Raw genomic sequence first — 18142 nt, forward strand, 5'->3', positions numbered from 1 at the left:
GAAGAGTGCCACGTGTGGCTAAACAATTGTATAAATGTGTGGCGTCTTCAACCCCGGATTTCTCCCAAGTCATATAGTCTGGGACAATTTCGGAGGAAGGGGATGTAAATCAAACCCATTATGGCATTTCAGCAATTCCTGGGCGCCAAGGGATACCACAAAGTCTCCTAGGGTCGATTTCCACGGTATAGGGCCATACCTACATGTGTTGCTGGTGTGTTTGCCCCACGCGCATCTGTATGATACTATAAGGAGAACTGCCCACGACTCGTAGTAGATGGGGTCTTCTATTATGTTATTTAAGTACCCTATAGCGTAGACTTTTTATGCGATGTTCCGCCGAGAAGAGTATCATCAGCATATTTTGATAAGACTACGTTAGATAATCACTATCCTCATCCTCAAAGCCCAAGGCAGAGAGCGCTCAACCAGGCCTGCCATTACAAGCTCGCGAGTAAGTGATAATAGACGTAGTACCTACTTCATAGATACAGATGTTTCTAAAAGAAGGGATGCCATTCGTAGCTCAATATAAACATCTTGGTGGGCAGCACATTCATGTGTAGGACGGTGATATCATTTCACAGCCTCGAGGATCTTTCCAATATACAATCCATGATAATCGCCTTCTTCGCCCCTCGATGGAAGATATTTACAGACTAATCAAATAATGGAATTACCTGGGTTTTCGCTGCTTTTCCTGGCACTGAATGGTCTGCCCAGGTCACAATATGACGTATGATGAATCTGGTTTTCCTATGGTAGGGCCTGTAGGAGGTAATCAGGTGAATAGCTGGAAGCGACACAGCATCGCCAGATGGCGAGGACTTCATACTCACGTACCTAGCACTTGGTTTGACGTACACTTCACACATCCTTTCCCCATGCAGATTGAGGTCACGACAAACTCTAATATTGCCTGTATCCCCAGCAGCGTTTCTCACAGAAACCATCCATGCTGTCATCCGTTGTACTCTCATCGTTCTCAATCATTCATCTGTCTTTCACAAGCTCTTCATACATACGTCCAATTCTTTCTCGGAGTCCTTATTTCTCTCGAGTAACAATAAGTTACGAGGGCGTTGTTCCCAAGCCAGCGCCTCCGACATTGCCATCGTTAACAATGGGGGCTCCTCACCTCTGTCCGGCTCAAACATCGAAAGACCGGGAAGCAAGTCGTATATACAGGATGATGGAGCCTTACCACCCGAGCCATGTCGAGGCTGGATATTTCATACCCATTCGCAACAAAACTCCGATACCTTTTCAGCCCAGAGTGGACATAAACACACCCGGGTTGATAAAAGACGTATCGACAACAGAAACCATGCATAGAAACAGCGTAACCTGCAGCAAGAGAAAGTATGAGAACTGTACTGGTTACAAGGTAAAAACATGGAGCTGTTGTGGCATCAACCCCCATACAGGATTGACCTGTAATACCAACAACGACATCGAATACCAGTAAGTTTGTTCTAGCGTACACCCCTCCTCACTCTTTCCCTTGCTTTATCAGTCACATACCATGCTGACTGTAGAGATATTAGTCCACAATACTGTCACGTCTGTGGACACGAGACCAAGAATTGCAAATCATGCTACGACCGACATGAGATTTGGAAGAGGTTGACAAACGGGACCTGGTCAATTATGGACAAGCACTACTACCGAGGGGAGATTCGATTGACTGAACCGTCAAGGCACCCTATTTAACCAAGATCTACCATACGGCACTCGGTCCAGTATGACAGTGGCATATATGAGTCTGATATAATTGAGGTGCTGGGTAGATATCCTTTCGCAGACATCCGGAAACCATGGGTTATAAATAAATGAATACAACCCCCCTCACCCTATGTATACGTTGTGCATACGAAATACAATGAATCTTTTTCTACAGGAAGAGGAACAGGAGGAAGAACCATAACTATGAAGATGCCATTTCCGGACATCGAATGCTTTTTCTAAAAGAAATTTGTAGTGAATACTTGAAAATAGACTCGGTATCGGACTCCTCCTAGATCGGTCTGACGATGGCCGACCAAGGGCCGAACCCCACGTAAGGGAGATCTAAATCTTAAATAGACCACGATCCGTCCGATTGTTGAGATGTCATATCCTCCTACTTTTGCCTCGCTCCATCTTAACTTCATCCCAGGGACGGGTACAAGTGGTTGACAGCGGTCACAACCTTGTACGCTTTGGACTACCACGGATCTGGGTCTCGGAAGCATATGTAGGGGAAGTACAGACGGCCATCTAAGTGTCTGTTCGCGTACTCTCCGCTATATCAGCTTAGACAAGCCGAGGTTTTTTGGTCCAACACTGACGGGCGTGTTGGTATTGACATCATTCGAACGCCGATTTCGCATATGAAAGCAGGACTTGTTCACAGCAGGCCCAAAACGAGGCTGCCACAATCTAGAGTTATGACACTATGATGGACATTCTTATTTGCTTAGGTATGAGGGTATCTTTGCCAATCAAGTAGGTACACACGAAAATCAATTACCTGAACGCCGTTCCGTAACGCAAATAGACCTCAGAGCATACACGCACGTATGGTAATAGGTAGGTTCAGAATAACCTTGGTTTACAACGCCCAAAAAGACTAACCCCAGATGGCACATCTTATCATCTTTTCTTTTTGCTTCCCCATTACAACATTGCAATACCGACTTTTCTTGGTGTCATGGCCGAATTGCGTAAAAGCCTTGCCGTTTCCTTAACGTGCGGTCCGCAACATTAAGCGGATCCTTGGCAGATTCGACAATTATAAGGAAATTTCCGTGACGAAGGTCGATGACTGTGCCAGTGTCACGATTGGTGACGCCACATGAAAGGCCGGATGTCATGTGAGTTGTAAGTGAGTGACGCAAAGTCCGCTATATGGACGACTGGAGAGACCGAATAGAAGGTGGTACGACCGACCAGACGCCTGTGTGCACGAGTTGTGGGATCCAGACACCGTATCTTGGATGTGGTGTTGCCTCATCTTGCAGTCTTATTTCGATGGGCCCAAAACCTCAAAAATGTCACCAATGTTGTGTATCGGCTCCTCAATGGTTTTGCCAAAGGCCGCCACCGACCTCTTGTTTCGGAGGGGCGAAGGCTCCAGCAGGTCCAAACCTGGGGAATCTGATTCAAAGATGGACGACGCGGGCGAGAAGCTGGACTGCGATGTAGAGGGCGAGTTGGTGATGGATGTATTGGAAGACTGAGGCATCGAAAGCCCAGAGAGATAGGCGACAAGAAGTTCGCGCAGTTCAGGCGAGGCGGTGGGAGAAGGCAGTCCCCAGGGCCGGCTGATTCTCTTGTACCCGCGGTTCATCTTCTTGTTGCTGTTGGGAGACGAAGTAGCTTGCTCCAAGGCAAGGGTGCGGTTCCTGGGTTCCGGCGCCGAGGAGATGCGGTTGCTCTGCCTTCGGCGGAGCTCTGTTTGCTTCCTCGGGGATAGTGAGGTGAGAAATTGGCGGGATGCACGAGAGGAACGGGGCGATGAGGGCGGCGACGGGATGCTGAATGTGGGCGACAGAGGGCGTTCGAAGAAGTCGATGCCCTGAGAAACAGCAATGTTGCTGTGGATGGTGGAGTTGGCCTCTTGTAATAAAGCCTCCATCTGGTTCTCGTCCAAGTCGGCCAGCAGCTCGAGCATGCGGTCGACCGAGGGCCGCTTGCGGTGGTGAGACTTTGCGGACATGCTGGGCGGTTTAGTGAAGTGAGACTTGATAATCAGGTTTGTTTGTTTGTTTGTCCCTATTCGGAGTTATTGGGGAGGGAAAAAGGAAGCAGGTTGTCTTTGACCCGCTAGCCACGAGGTGGGCGGGATGAAAGGCGCATCAAATGCAATCTGTAGTCGGCGGTGTGGCGGGATGCAGCAGGAATGGAGGGAATGGTTGATGATGATGTTGCATCGGGAGATGAGGATGCGAACTTGACAAGCTTGGTACAGTAAGGGACCACTTTGTAGAAGAAGAAAAATAGGGGTGGATAAAAGCTGTCACTGGATCAACTAGCCTGGGGGGTTTCTTTGATGGCTTTATCAAATCAACTGATCAGACAGACCGAGACCCATTGGAAACCCCAAATTCCCCTGGTTCTCAGTTCTGGTTCATGTTCTTGGCTAGCTTCAATATGATCAAACGCATATTTTAGCATGAGTGAAGCTGGAGACAAGCCGGAACTAGGCGGTGCCAGCCAGCAACCAGCCAGGGTCCAGCTCCCGCTAATGCAGGTACCCAGCACCGTTCGTCCCTTCGTTTGCTGCGATTTCTCTTTTATGAAGGACAGGTGCTAAGCCCCTCTGTAAGCACGATGCAATAGAAGCCATCACCAACACCAGCAGCTATTCTCGTCGCGTTGGCTGGTAACCGACCAAGTACCTCGACGCGTTCCTGCAGGAGCGGGCGAGACTTCAATAGTCCCCATGCCACGACTTTCATGTGCTGGCATGAACGGCATGCGACTGGCTGTGGCTGACAATTTGTTTCACCTCGGGGCCTCTGCTGCATTTCAACAGAGTTCAATTATTCTCGTTTAATTTTGTTTCAGATGCATTGATGGATTGGACTCATCAACCAAGGCTTCCCTCATCACTCATGAATTGTGTCGCATCTGTTCAATCTCGAACCTGCCAACCCGGCAGGCGAAGCATTCGCTCAGCACGATTATGCAGCCTGCCGAAATACAGAAGTGCAGTCGGTCTCTGGACAAGATGGACAAGACGGACAAGACGGACAAGACGGACAAGACGGACAAGACGGACAAGATGCCCACGATTTGCGCCAAACGGCCCATGTGCAATGCCGACTAAGTGGGGTGCTGGCGCATTATGCTGAGGGGCTGCTAATAACAGTCAATCCACTTACGTTTGCACCATGGACTTGCAATCATTCTCTACTGGGCGCCATCACGTCAGCATCCGTGTCACGACTCAGAAACAAGCTGACAGTGGTCGTAGTCAGACCTGGGGAAGCAACTACTGCGTCGCGGCGCCCTTGATCGTCACCAGCTATTGTCTAAGGAAGCCATTCAGCTGGGCCGTTCCAGGTGCAACCTACGACCAGATTTGCATTCAGGCCATGGTGTTTCAGTACCCACGACACAGCGAAGACATGCCAAGGGCCGGGCCAGACCAGACCGGGTTTGCGGTTTCTCGAAACCCCGCCGGCTATTATGATGCTGTCATGACAGGAATACGGACGACGGCGAAAGGCATGTTTGACCCAACACTATCGGGCATGGCTTGGCTAGACCCTGTACGAGCAACTTCTCATTCTCATCACGTATGAGAAAAGTCAAATCATATGCGAGAGCTGCTGAAGGGTCGGTCGGGTTTGTAGCGCGCACCATCCACTGGGTGACGTTCTGACGTATGAACCTTAACTCATCTATCTACCGTCTGCCATCCCCAGGCCACGGAGAATATGGCGAGCGTATGTATGCCACCCATAGCCAAGCATTTCGCTTGGCGCCCATCGCTCTTATGGCTAGCTGAGGCTGCAAGCGACCAGTGGATTATAACGCCCTGAGTGAGGTACACTTCACTGCTGAAATCCCTTTAATGGCCATTGGCCCTGGAGGCTGAACCCGTTCGTCATGACTATATGGCTATGCCTACACGGACTTTTCAGTCAACACAATACCGAAGAATTCAGTGTATACTATTTACGTTTATACGATACGCCGGCTGGCTAACGGATTATACTTTCCTACATGCGCCAGAAACCATCCAATAGGAGCTTTCGCTGACGATTGGGGGAAGGATTAGATATATAGACTTCGGACTATCTATTCCTGTCGAGTGAGCAGCCCCGCCGCCTCGCCAACTTTCTGACTTTCACCTCTGCACCTAATCGGGAACACAGCATACTCAACATACTTTCTCATGTCTTACTTCGTCGCCCCGAGCCAGCCTACCCCAAGGTTAGTGCCGCGTAATTCCTCCCGTCGCCGGTAAGTGTTGGCACCCAACGGATGCTAAAGAGGATCTTCGCGGCCACTCTTTACCCTTTACCCCCTACTAAGACGGGTCCAAGTTAGTTTCCTCATCTCTTTGTCTTTGGGCTATATCGCGAATCTAGCACGTTGGCTAGTGTCTCCCATTTCTATATTCACGTCACGCCAAATTGAAGCTAGTGATTTGCTTGGCTTGTTGGCTTGTACACACATAGGAGCAGACAAGCTTCACCGGTCCATCCGCTTTTCCCGCTTCTTGCCCCATCCTATACAGGATCGACCACGAAAGAACGAAGGGGACAAAAGAACTAGTCCGCAGGACAGTACCAAAGGATCTCATTGGGACCCCTTCCTTCGCAAATGGCGCCCGTACTATTTACCCACGCGCTTCTGGTAGAGATGTTAACGGGCCACCCATCGGGGAATCTCGACCCTTTCCCAGCCTACAAGCCACCCGCCCCGCCGGCCGCCCCCTCGAGCAACAACATGTTTCTACTATGGCGTAGGCAGGCGGCGTACTTGGACTACGATGACGATAAGGATGCCATGGCCGCAGCCAACGAACGCGGCGCGTACGGCGGGGTAGAGGGTGGCGGTGGCGGTTACTACGGTGGCGACGGCGGGCCGTACCTGAGCACAGGTGGCATCGTGGGCATCGTGCTCGGCTGCATCTTTTGCCTCATAATCATGATCTGGTTCTTCTGGTGCTGCGCTTCGCTGGGACGCGGCCATGGCGGCCGGAGTAGGTCGTGTGATAGCGTGGAGAGGAGGTACCGCCGGCGACGGCGGCGGGACGGATCGGCGTGCTCGTACGTGCGGTCGCGGCCTCGGTACGAGAGGGGACGCACACTGGTGGTCGAGAATACTGTGTGTAGACCCGAGCCCGCCGTGTGCAACGGGGGCTGTCGGGGCTCTAAGTATTATTGACCAAGGGCCAACCACGCCCTGACAAGATTTTCCGCCATGACGAGCAGTTGCATATATTGGATATATATACATAAAATACTGGAGATATATAGGGGTATCTGGCGTTCCTGGGGCATATTGTTATAATGAGCCAATGACAAGAAAACGAGTCTTATGTTATCTCTTCAGTCGTGCAACAGCTAAGATGGCTACTTATCTCGTTCAAATATATGCCTGCCCAATCTCGTTGCTACCATGGTCTATAGCCAAGCTCCACTTTCTAAGAAACCAGCCCCTGGCCTCCCAGCACTGCGGTTCCCACGGCTGGCATGACAGTTTGCTACCGATTATACATCCATCAGCAACACTCGCCGCTGTGGTTGCCACTCTCAACGCCCCGAAGGCATAGATGTCTTTCTTTAGTTCCAAGAGGTTGAACTGGTGCGGCAGCGCCGCCGACAGCATAATTACGCGGTCGCGGAACTGGGGAAAGGGGATCAGGTCCAGACTTGCGTGGTGAGGGACCAAGATCTGGGCTAAAGTCGGCCGTAGGCTGGCCGGCACCACTGCTGCATCGTCGACCTTGTTCGCTGAGGCCGTTACCGCTTTCTCAACGTCCCTACGACGGACAATACAGGCTAGAGCGTCGGCGACAAGCTGGCGCGGGTCGTCCTGCGCCGTCGCCGTCGCGCGGTAGAAGGGCGACAGGCAGGCGTAGGGGTTCGTGCAGTCCGCGAGCGCCGCTAGGTTGAAGCCTAGCGCCAGCGCATTGTGGAGGAGGGCCGAGAAGATGGCGGTTTGAGATAGCGAGCGCGCGTTGGCGTAAGGGTCGGCGAAGAAGAAAGAGGAGGGGTAGGATGATGATGAGAATGAGGACCCCTGAGATGGTGCCACTGATGGCGGCGATGTCGGTAAAGCTGCCGGGGCGCTTCTGCTGTTGCTACTGCTGCTACTCGAGGGAACGATGATGATGGGATCGCTGGCTAAGGCTACGCTGGATTCCTCCCACGGCGGCGACGGCTGCTCCCAGGTAAAGTCCGTATCGAAAAGGGAGGGGTTGTCGTCGTACAACATGGATGCGGCACACGCATCGTTGCCAAATAAACTGTCTTGCGGTATAGTGAAATCTGGGGTAGAATCCCCTTGCAAAGGGTCACCAAGCGGCAAGTCTATCCCAAGACAGCTCAATGTGGCTTGAGCGAGAACCGAGGAGTCGCCGCCGATGGCATTGGGGCCGGGTTGCACTTCTTGTTGTTCCTGTTGTTCTGGGGCCGTCTCATCCCATGCTGATTTATCGCCGCCGCGCCCCCTTTCCTCTCTGTAAGTAACGGAAGGAGAGGTGGCAGCGACGCTACGCGAAGCCGTCGAGATGTCTTTCTTCGGCCGCAATTCTACCAGCAGAACCCCCTTTGCCGCGTTGTCGCGCTGCCGAGACTGCGCACCCTCTCTAAGTTTCCTCTGCCTCTCTCCTAAGATCAAAAAGTTAGGCAAAAGCGAACGCAAGCCCGGCATAAGAGCTGGAAAACGGATGGTTGACGTACGGTAAAGCTTCTGGGCTGCCCGATTCTGCTCCCTCCTTGCCTGTGTTAGGGCCCGCTTCTTTCCGCCCCCGGCTGTTCTTGCCTCCGTGCTGCTTCTCGGCGCTTCTCGAGACTCCATACCTGTCCGTCAATATCTCCTTTACTGTGGAAAAGGGGTGGTGTGGAAGACAATAGAATGCACGCAGTAAGTAGAGACACATAGGGGTTGGCTGCACGTGAAGAGAGGACAAGGGTTTGGGACTGGGTAAGCCAAACCAGTATGACTCGTGTTAAGCCCGTTCTTAACCCCGTGGCCGGACTGGCTTACTCTGGCTTACGAGCCGCGAGCCAATCAAATTACACCATCTGCCAAGAGCAGAAGCCTCACGAGCATCATGATGGCTACAGCAGTAGTGTAGCCGACAAAAGGGGGATGCTGCAGAGTGGTTATATATTATGTCCAGGTCCAAGACTGTGGTGTTTCTCCTCGAACTGAACTATCTAATATCAGGACAGACAAGACTGCAACCAAACATCCATAAGAGTCTACCAAAATCCCCCATATATATACACATTCCGTCACAATGAGTGCTAGTGAATCGACCACTACCACCCCGAAGACCATCGTCGTCGTGGGCGCCACAGGTTTCCAAGGTTCCTCCGTCGTCCAGACCTTCCTCGCCCTGCGCCCGCACTGGCACGTCCGCGCCCTGACGCGGGACACGACATCGGCCGCAGCCCAGAAGCTCGCCGCGGCGGGCGCCGAGGTCGTGTGCGCCGACCTTGAGGCATCGGCCGCGGCCCTCGCGCCCGCCTTCGCCGGCGCCCACGCCGTCTTCCTCAACACGGACTTCTGGGCCCCCTACCGCACGGCCCTGGCGGCGGGCAAGTCCCAGGACGCCGCCAGCCGCATCGGCTTCGAGACCGAGATGCGGCACGCGCGCAACGCCGTGGCCGCTGCCGCTGCGGCTTCTCCCAATTGCCTGGAGCGGGTCGTCTACAGCGCCCTGGCTCCGCTGCGCGAGGCCAGCGGCGGCAAGTACACGCACTCGTACCACTGGGACAGCAAGGCGGCCGTGGCGGCGTGGATCGCCTCGTCCGCGTCCGGCGTGGCCGACAAGGCGTCGTACATCTACATCGGCGCGTACAGCACGAACCCGCTGGTGATACCGAAGAGGGGCGACGGGGATGACGTGTACGAGGTCTTCTTGACCGCGGGGCGCGGGATGCGCATGCCCGTCCTCGATGTCGAGACGTCGGCGGGACCCTTCGTGCGGTGCCTGGTCGAGGACGAGGCGGCGAAAACGAACCTGCTGGCGTACGACGAGTACCTCGACGTGGACGGACTCATGCGGGCCTGGACCGAGGCCGTGAGTGCTACCGCCGACGACTCATCCTCCCCGCACCTGCAGCCTCGCTTTGTGCAGATGGATCTGCACGAAATGAACCGCGCGACGGGGTTGCCCCTGGAGGTGCTCGAGGCCCCGCCCTTCATCGAGGAGTTTGGTTACATGGGAGGTGTCGGCAGCTTCGTTGAGCCCCAACAGCTGAGGAACAAGCCGCACACGCGGGCCTTTGTCGACATTCTGAAGTCGCACGGCCGGGACTATTTTATGGGAGCCCAGCTGCCCACAGCGGCCACTATTTGAAAATGTATGAGTTCGTTTCTTAGACGACGGGGCGGGACGGGACGGGAAGTTGTCTTGGAGGCAAATCAACCCATCTACCTTTTTCTCCTTCATGAGATTGAATTCATATAATTTTTGATTGGCTGATGGATAATAGTAAGATGTATGCAGCGGGTACTATCAATGAGTGAGCCCCCTAAAGTCGATATCGACATAGTACATACTTTATAGAACATAAATGCTTCTACTGAGATGTACAGAGAGTGTGTAAAAGGCCACCAAAACCTGCTTGGCATAAGTCTCGTTGCTCGTATCGCCCGTATGGTCTATTTTTCGCCTTCGCCTCTAAATCAGATGACCCCCAAAAGCAGATTTTTATGTAAGATGATAGAAACGATGACAGTAGCATGCATTAAAATCAATCGCGTTATGCTGTGCCCTTCCCAAAGGCTCCTTTCCAACTCCAGCGTGCCGTGTTCCAGAGAATACCCTGTCGTCGTGATGAATTTCGTTAAGCCCTTTACACTGCCCGGAGTGTTCCTGTCCTTCCTGAACCCGAGTTGTAGTCCGACCCATCTTGGTCTCGGGATGGGTGTTCTCGACGCTTCATTTGAGAAGGATGCGGTCGGTTGCGAGGCGGCGAAGACCTCATGTTGTCTGCTGAAGCTTGTCTGGCCCCGGTGCTTGGGCGCTGCACCCGCAACGGCGCAACGGTTCCAGGCATGCCCTGAACCAACGGCATGGGCGGCACGTCGCTTCGTCCATGGCGCATGGACGGCGCTGCGGCCTTGCTTCTTGTGCGAGCAAGCCCGCCGCCTCTGCTGTGCCCCATTGACGCCGCGGGGTAGGCATTGCTGATCTGTGACATGCCCTCTTGTCCTCTGCGCATCAGACTTCGAGGTGGGACCTCGAGATGGTTGCTTGGTCCTCCTTGCGGATTGCCGACGCTGATCAGGTCGACCAAGTGGTTCAGGCCCTCAGGGGCTTTAACACCGCGGCCTCCTTTCTTGGCCCACTGAGGCGGCTCATTGAAGGTAGGCTCCAGATTGATGAGAGGTTTCGGGACCTGCTGTCGGTGGTTGATGGGGCTGGATTCCGGTGAGCCGCGCCTGGACTTGGTGGCAGGAACCACCAATGGATGCGGGAGAGCATCATTCGGACGCGTGCGGGGTTTGCTTGGCGGCGGGCCCGTGAACGGAGCTGCTTGGGTCTGGTGTGCATTGCCATTGTATTGGGGAGCGAGAGCATTGCCAGGGAATTGCGAGCTGGGCTTCATGGATGGGTGAAGTGCGAATCGAGGCGGTGCCGGACGCGATTTCGGCGGGGAGCGTCCTTGGGAGGCGGACCCCTTTCGGGTGACTCCCGAGTAAATCTTTGGTTGCGGCTTCGCAGTAGGGACGTCACGATGCTTTTGGGTATGCGCCACAGCAGACGGGAACCACGAAGGCGATTCGGGTGGAGATTCAGGAGTCTCGGGCCGCTTGTTTAGAAGCGAGGGCCCCTCGGTGAAAGGGCCTTGCTCCGAGTCTTTGACCGGCTCTTTGGCTTGTTCGGCGGCCGCTTTCCGTTCATCATACCCGCCGGCTAATAAACCAGTGCCAGTGAAGGCTGCATCACTGGCAGGAGCAAGATCGCTGATAAGGGCGGCCTCTGTCTTCTGAGCCGCCTGGGAGTTTTTCCGATGTACTGGCTGTTTTGGTGTGGTAGGGGGAATATGAGCGGGCAGAACCAGATCTTTTCCCGAACTGTGATAGGCGCTTGTCGAAGCGGCCCATGTCGATAAGTGGTTCAAACTCACCGAGCCTATATTGGTTCTCTTCCGACGAGTCTGAAGGGCGCACATTGGACGAGGTCACGGGAGCGGCAACCTTGGAGATTGGCTTGGGGGTGCTGCGGGCAGCTGCGGTGGCTTGTCATCGATTTTGGGAATTGTGACCGGCTTTGCTGCAGGCCTACGGTCCACAAGATACCAACTTCGCCACCCAAAGACCTTACAGGCGAATCTTGCCGCCAGTTGAGGGTCCTCGGTGCAGAAGTATTGCACATAGTTATCGGTGTTCATGAACATGGATGACTTGTGCTGGCTCTTCACAGCAAAGCAGAACTTCTTGGGCGGTTTCAACTGTCGTCGCGCATGGGCAAGTGTTGGCTTATAAATATCGTAGTCGGATAGGTTGCAGAGCCTAACGGTATCCTTGTCGACTCCGCTGGTTTCTGGCTTCTTGGCACTCAGCATCTGGCCGTTGTCCAAGAGAGTGATCCAGCGTTTGTTCCACTTCCCCGGCCGGTTTGAGTGCTGCATGTAGAACCGGTCTCCTGAGGCGGGTCCGCGGTATCTGGTACCGATTCTAGCTCGAGCTCTTGGGCGTCGTTGGGGGAATCAGACTCTGTGACAATCAGGTGGTTGTGGTTATCGCGGTCCCACGAGTTCATAATATCTCGAACGTGCTCAAAGCGACGGATCCTGCGTTCCAAGCCGAGCGGGCCGTAAGATTCAAGCACCACCATTTGCTCAGCTATTTGACCGTGGTCATAGGCTTTCATAGCCAAGCGAATGATGTCGCCGGGGGTGCTCTCGGGAGTCACCGAGAAGGGAAAGGTGTGTTGTCTATAACGAACAGAAACAATCTGCAGAAAGTGTTAGAACAAGAAGCATCGAAGGGACGTGTACCAGGTCTTACGCGATCCCCTGCATTTACAGCAGACATAGGCGCGTCCATCTGCGGCACGGCACCTTTGCCGCCAGGCTGGATACCCTTGGGGGGCTGGGGTAGTTCGGTAAAGGCATAGTTGTTGTCCATGGAACCTGAGCTGGACGAGGCTGGCGACATTGATGGCGATACTGTGTCCTTGCTCTTTCGGCCTTTGGTCAGGGCGACAAACTTCTCCAGCACAGGACTTCTGGGTTTGCTGGACCGCCTGGGTGACTCCTGGCTACTGGCCAACTGGATCCGCAACCGCTCCAGATCTTTCTGCTTCTGCTCAGCGATCAAGCGATCAGTCAAAGCATCGTTGTGTGCCATTTCGCGGGCGTGACGGAGAGCATCCTCTCGCTGTTCCCGCATATATTGGCTGCGCTCATCAGCGTCCATCTTGGTCGTACGAGGGTTCCGATCACCCGCGACGCCGACGTCGTAACGATACTCGAAGTCGGTCATCTCGCTGTCTTGTTGGTGGGGGACGGGCTCTCTTTGCCGTGATTGATGTCGCGTGGGAGAAGACAAAGGGGCACGAGAGTCGTCGGCAGGCGCATCCTCCTCCTTTTCAGTGCGAACTTGATTCCGTCGACGAGGAGACTTTAATGTGGATGGCAAAGAGGGTACAGGGGGGTTGACTGCGTCTTGTCCGTAATCTTTGGGGGAGCATCGTTGTTGGCGTTGCCAGACACACTAGGCCGCCTGCGGTACCGAGACATGGATCTCGCAATAGACTTTCCGGACGAGGACTCAACATGACTTTGATTTTGTTGTGTTTCTGTGCGATCGGCAGCGCCACCGCTGGCGACGCCCCCATCTGAGATGAGATGTTGCGCATTGGCAGGCAATGGCGTATTCGGAGCGCTTCTCCCGCGCTGGCTCCTGTATCGAGAGAATTTAGGCTGTTCTACACCGTTGGTTGGCTCCGAAGTAGCGGCGCCTTCATGTGGCGGCATGACCTAGAGGCGGTGGTCGACCCTACTCGACTCGATCCGACTTCTGTGTTGGTGCGTCTTAGACAATCTACCCGGTCGACGGCAATGAAGCTCGTATTGATCCCCAGCAGGGATTCTTTATTCGCTATTTCCAAGTATCCAAGGGACCCTTCCGCACACTGTCACCCGGTTTCCAGGCTGGGTATATCCAAGGCCACCGCGTCATGCGCAACCTCTGCGAAAGCGCGAACAGCCCAAATCTGGCGGCTGCGCCTGGCAAAGCAACGGCGCGAAGACACAGACTGAGGAATTGGTGCGCCAAGCCCACCAAAAGTGTTAACGTTCTTGTTCGGCTCCTACGTGGATTTTCGGTCTCGAGGGTCTCGGGTTGAAAGTCTTCACCGGGAGGTTATTTGCTGCCCACACTATCACTTGTGCTTTTCGAGGCTGGATTGAGACATCACGGGAAGGCCGTCCTCCTATGCGTGTACGGGAGCTGGCTTTGGCAGAGATCTAGAGTTCCAATGGTAGGATGTGAAATGATGTCGAGGTTGGATGTCGTAAGTGAAGTGTATGGCCGGAGGGTCTCAGTCTCATGTAAACTTCGACATATGGTTATGGTGGGAAACAAAGCAATGATGGCGAGAAGGTTGGAATTGCAACAGCAGGGAAGACAAATGCATGTTTTGTATCAAAACCATTTCGCTCTGGGCATGCTGAACGATGCATGTAATAATAGCCACTTGCATGACTAGACCGGTTGGCATGAAGGGCAGAATCCAATCACAACGGTGAACATCAGAGGGCCAGAAGCAGGTACCATTCATGTACGTAAAGCCCACACGGAAAATAACATTAACGTACATATACGGAGGGGCCAAGGGGGAGATGGGAGGGGTGCGAAATAAACGAGGCCAATTGGCATGTTGTTTTGCCAATCGCCATTGGGGTTAGTCGCATGCATCAGATGAAGACCTGCGGGCTACCAGCGACAGGCGACCGGCGGGAAGCTGGCGCACAATGGCCAGAAGCAACACGACACGAACCATCAGTGGAAGAAAGAAAGAAAGCACAGCTCAGCCCGTACGAACCGTCACACGATCATTTACCGCTTGGACACACGCATCACACATACGGAGGATGGGGAGGGGGGCAGGGACATGGGTAAGTGAGGAGGGGGCCACACGGCCATTAGGGGTCGTTAATCATTGCGTTAGGCAGTTGGGGGAAAGGGTAGGGAAAGAAGCAAGAAGGGGACAGCAAATGGATCAATTCCAGAACAACCACAACACAGCTGGCATCGGAAACGGCACCGCCAGACGCTCTGCCCAGCAGCCGGCCTAACCCACACCTCCATCCCTGCCTTGGCTACTACTTGGCTAGGCCTACACACACACACACACACACACACACACACACAAGTCGGTGTCTGCGCTTCGCCGGGAACTCTGCCGTGAATCCTCCTAACTCAGTCGTCGGTGCAGGCTAAAACTGCTTGCCATTAGCCATGTACCTGAAGCTGCCTAACGTATATGTAGGGACTACGGGTATGTACGTGTTCCCTACATAAGGGGTCGATCAAGCTGGATTTAAGGGTGTTTGAGAACCGTAGCTCCGAAAGTAAGTCTATCCTCTGCAGTCAATTAAGTAGTAATAGGAAAGTCGACACCCAATATTGATGGGATGCCAGGCGGGATGCCGGGTTGCACCAGGTTGAAGGCCTGCCATCTCCAGTTTTCCTGTAGATTGCGATCCAGACCCAAGACAAAACCCTCGATTGACATTTCGAGCTGCAGTCTGGTTCGATGGTGTGAACCAGAATTCCTTTTCGCATGTGAACAGGTTCCCTCGTCATTTGTTTGCCTTAGGTAAGCGAGGATATATAGCCTCCTCCCTATCAGTAATCACCGCCCGAGATCCAGCCTGTGAGATACCGTTCTGAGACCTAATGCAGAGATGGCGGCTGACTTAAACACACAGCAAGCCGACGCGACGCGACGCGGCGTGAGCTAGTTGAGTCGTGATTAGAAGACATCACTGGCAATGTGGTTAGTTGTGTGTCTTGGTCAAAGTGAGTGCATATACTGCACAGCTCGGTGGCATTGCAACGAGACGGAACGTTCGACAGTCCAAACTTACGATCGTCATCCACTCCGGCCGCATCGCATGTATGCAGGGAGAACAAATACGAGTTCACGTCTGAGAAAAAAACAACTTATGAGCCCTGCGTATTTCGTTTGACACTTGAGCAGGGGTGAATTTTGCTACGGGAGATTCCTACATACAGTAGCCAACGGACGCCAATAACCTCGTTGGGGCTCTTTTAGGGGGCAGGAAAACTGTGTAGCTCTCTACATGGCATCTGCCACCAGCAGACCATGACTACTCTTCCTTGCCGACTGACTCGTGCTTTGCTGTGCTTTTCTCGCAGGCCCCTTGGCCGTCCCAGTAAGTGAATAGAGGCCGACGGATAAAGCCCTGCATGGCACTTCAATAACCATAGGGTATTCGTCCGTTCACCGGTCGTTGTGCGGCCCGCATCAGCTTCAAACGTGTCGGAGCCCACCAACCACCAAAACCCGTCAGAGCTGCAGCCAGCTCACCAGCCGAAGAGCTTGCATGCGTGCCAAGCTTCAAGTCAAGTCAAGTCAAAAGGTGCTGTTGCTGCATGCCGATGCTGTGCTCCAATCGGCCAACCTCCCCGCCATAATCCTCCTGCACCTGATGAAACAAGTTAAGATTGAAAAAGAGAGGGAAAAAACGTACAGAGTCAATGGTTGACACAGTTTCAACCTCTCAACGCTGCCAGGTGGCTGCGACGGCATCAGGCCAACGGTTTGGCGTAACTATCGTACATCGTACCACGGACGACTTGGCGGCTCTCGCGCGAATCTTTAAGGCTACTTTTGAAGCGACTGGGTATCCGGTTGAGGGACCGCCCGCTCTGGATTCTGATGCTGCTGCTGCTGCTGCTGCTGCACCTGCATTAGTCGAGTACTTCTCAGGCATCCCGTCGCAGGAACTCGGCGGTTTCGTGGCTGTCGATGAAGATGCGGCAACGACGATGGGGCACAGCAGCAGCGGCAGCAATCGAAACATCCCAACCTTCCTGCCACGGAGGAAGGTTCTCGGCCACGTTAGCCTCAGGCGGGTTGGCCACCAGTCCCTTGAGGCTGAACTCTGGAACACATTCATCGGGAAGGCCTCAGCAGCAGCAGCAACACCAGGCGCTGGCGACGACTGCTTATGGGGGGTCTCCAGGCTGGCTATTGACCCGACGGTACAGAAACGCGGGGTGGGTGGTCGCTTGATGGACCATGTTGAGCAAGAGGCGCGGGGGGCTGGTAAGACACTCGTCTTGGGTGTGCTAGACAAAGATGTCGCGGCAATCCGGATGTATGAGCGGCGCGGCTGGGTCCGTTTCGGACAAGAGGAAGCCTTTGCTGGGAGAGACGGGAGATTGTGGACAATGTATTACTATGGTTTGGGCAGCGATCCCCTTCCGTCTTGAAAGGGGCTATGATTAAGGGCGTCGACTATTCGGGCAACAAAGATATTATACAGAACTAGAAGAGCAACCAAGTGCCTATATTGTACTGCGTCACGGGTAGGGTAAAGTATATACATACAATTCATAGTTGGCAGACCATATACCACAAGTTAGCAGATATATACAAATCAAAGGTAAACTCACCGGTACTAGGGTGTCCGAGGCTCGAATTCCTCTTTCGTAGGCGATAAAGGCACAAAGACAGCCTGCGGGTAACCATCGAACTCGGGAAGATCACACAAGCCCGACATTTTACACATACCCACCTCATTCTGTGCCAGCGCAGTCGAGAAGGCGTCTTGCTCCGCCACCGTCATGTGTCCCCAATGTGTCCTGCCATCGCGCTGGTGGTCGAGGAAACCATCATAGCCACCGTCGTCATCTCCATCTGCATCTTCAATGCCGTCTGCTGCCTCTTCTTGTAATTTTCTTCTTTCTACTAACATCGCATCGTACGCCTCGCCGTCAAGCATAACAAGCTTACGACGCCGCAGCATCTTGATGAGGTAAGCCTTGGACGAGACGCCGAACCGCGCCTTCAGCTCCGAGGGCGTCCAGTCGCGGAGTTTATCCCGGAACAGATTCCGCTCGAGGATCTCCTCCTTGGCACGCCCGGCGTAGCTCTCGGTCCACTCTTTGTCCGCCCAGTCAAAGAACTCACAGCAGTCGCGCAGATCATCGTCGTCGTCGTGGCTATCGAGTGTCCTCATACTGCTCTTGGGGAATCACTTAGACCTCCAGAATGGAGGCTCAGGAGGCCATGGTTTCTACTCCTGCGCGGCGTGCGTTCCATCGGCTCCATGAAACCTCGGTCGTTGGCGCCGTCCTCGATCTTGAGGTGCACGTAGCCCTCCCAGGGTCCCGCGCGATTCCATCTCTCTGGACGCGCGGGGGCTTCGTGGCGGTAGCGCTCGAGAGCCTGGTAGAACAAGGGGTCCTTCCTGATATA

At 53.8% G+C, this 18142-nt stretch overlaps 7 protein-coding genes across 7 annotated transcripts; 4 read left to right on the forward strand and 3 right to left on the reverse strand.

The window, feature by feature from the left end:
• Positions 1–3004: 3004 nt before the first annotated feature.
• On the reverse strand, positions 3005–3700 carry PG998_008351 (uncharacterized protein; the record flags this gene model as incomplete). The annotated part of the gene is made up of 1 exon (XM_066875167.1): positions 3005–3700. One exon carries the CDS (start codon positions 3698–3700, stop codon positions 3005–3007), a length of 696 nt encoding a protein of 231 aa, XP_066731112.1.
• Positions 3701–4877: 1177 nt separating this feature from the next.
• PG998_008352 (uncharacterized protein) lies at positions 4878–5291 on the forward strand (the record flags this gene model as incomplete). Its single annotated transcript, XM_066875168.1, has 1 exon — positions 4878–5291. One exon carries the CDS (start codon positions 4878–4880, stop codon positions 5289–5291), a length of 414 nt encoding a protein of 137 aa, XP_066731113.1.
• A 1027-nt stretch (positions 5292–6318) lies between these two features.
• PG998_008353 (uncharacterized protein) lies at positions 6319–6885 on the forward strand (the record flags this gene model as incomplete). The annotated part of the gene is made up of 1 exon (XM_066875169.1): positions 6319–6885. One exon carries the CDS (start codon positions 6319–6321, stop codon positions 6883–6885), a length of 567 nt encoding a protein of 188 aa, XP_066731114.1.
• Positions 6886–7086: 201 nt separating this feature from the next.
• Positions 7087–8523, reverse strand: PG998_008354 (uncharacterized protein; the record flags this gene model as incomplete). Its single annotated transcript, XM_066875170.1, has 2 exons — positions 7087–8333; positions 8406–8523. The coding sequence occupies 2 exons, from the start codon at positions 8521–8523 to the stop codon at positions 7087–7089; spliced, it is 1365 nt and encodes a 454-aa protein (XP_066731115.1).
• A 445-nt stretch (positions 8524–8968) lies between these two features.
• Positions 8969–10033, forward strand: PG998_008355 (uncharacterized protein; the record flags this gene model as incomplete). The annotated part of the gene is made up of 1 exon (XM_066875171.1): positions 8969–10033. One exon carries the CDS (start codon positions 8969–8971, stop codon positions 10031–10033), a length of 1065 nt encoding a protein of 354 aa, XP_066731116.1.
• A 499-nt stretch (positions 10034–10532) lies between these two features.
• On the reverse strand, positions 10533–13664 carry PG998_008356 (uncharacterized protein; the record flags this gene model as incomplete). Its single annotated transcript, XM_066875172.1, has 6 exons — positions 10533–11746; positions 11811–11912; positions 11969–12287; positions 12356–12640; positions 12694–13346; positions 13403–13664. 6 exons carry the CDS (start codon positions 13662–13664, stop codon positions 10533–10535), a joined length of 2835 nt encoding a protein of 944 aa, XP_066731117.1.
• A 2752-nt stretch (positions 13665–16416) lies between these two features.
• PG998_008357 (acyl-CoA N-acyltransferase) lies at positions 16417–17154 on the forward strand (the record flags this gene model as incomplete). The annotated part of the gene is made up of 1 exon (XM_066875173.1): positions 16417–17154. One exon carries the CDS (start codon positions 16417–16419, stop codon positions 17152–17154), a length of 738 nt encoding a protein of 245 aa, XP_066731118.1.
• Positions 17155–18142: the final 988 nt, after the last annotated feature.

Source organism: Apiospora kogelbergensis, assembly GCF_038363985.1.
Source record: "Apiospora kogelbergensis strain CBS 113332 chromosome Unknown utg000005l_segment0_segment0, whole genome shotgun sequence".
Taxonomy (NCBI): Eukaryota; Fungi; Ascomycota; class Sordariomycetes; order Amphisphaeriales; family Apiosporaceae; genus Apiospora; species Apiospora kogelbergensis.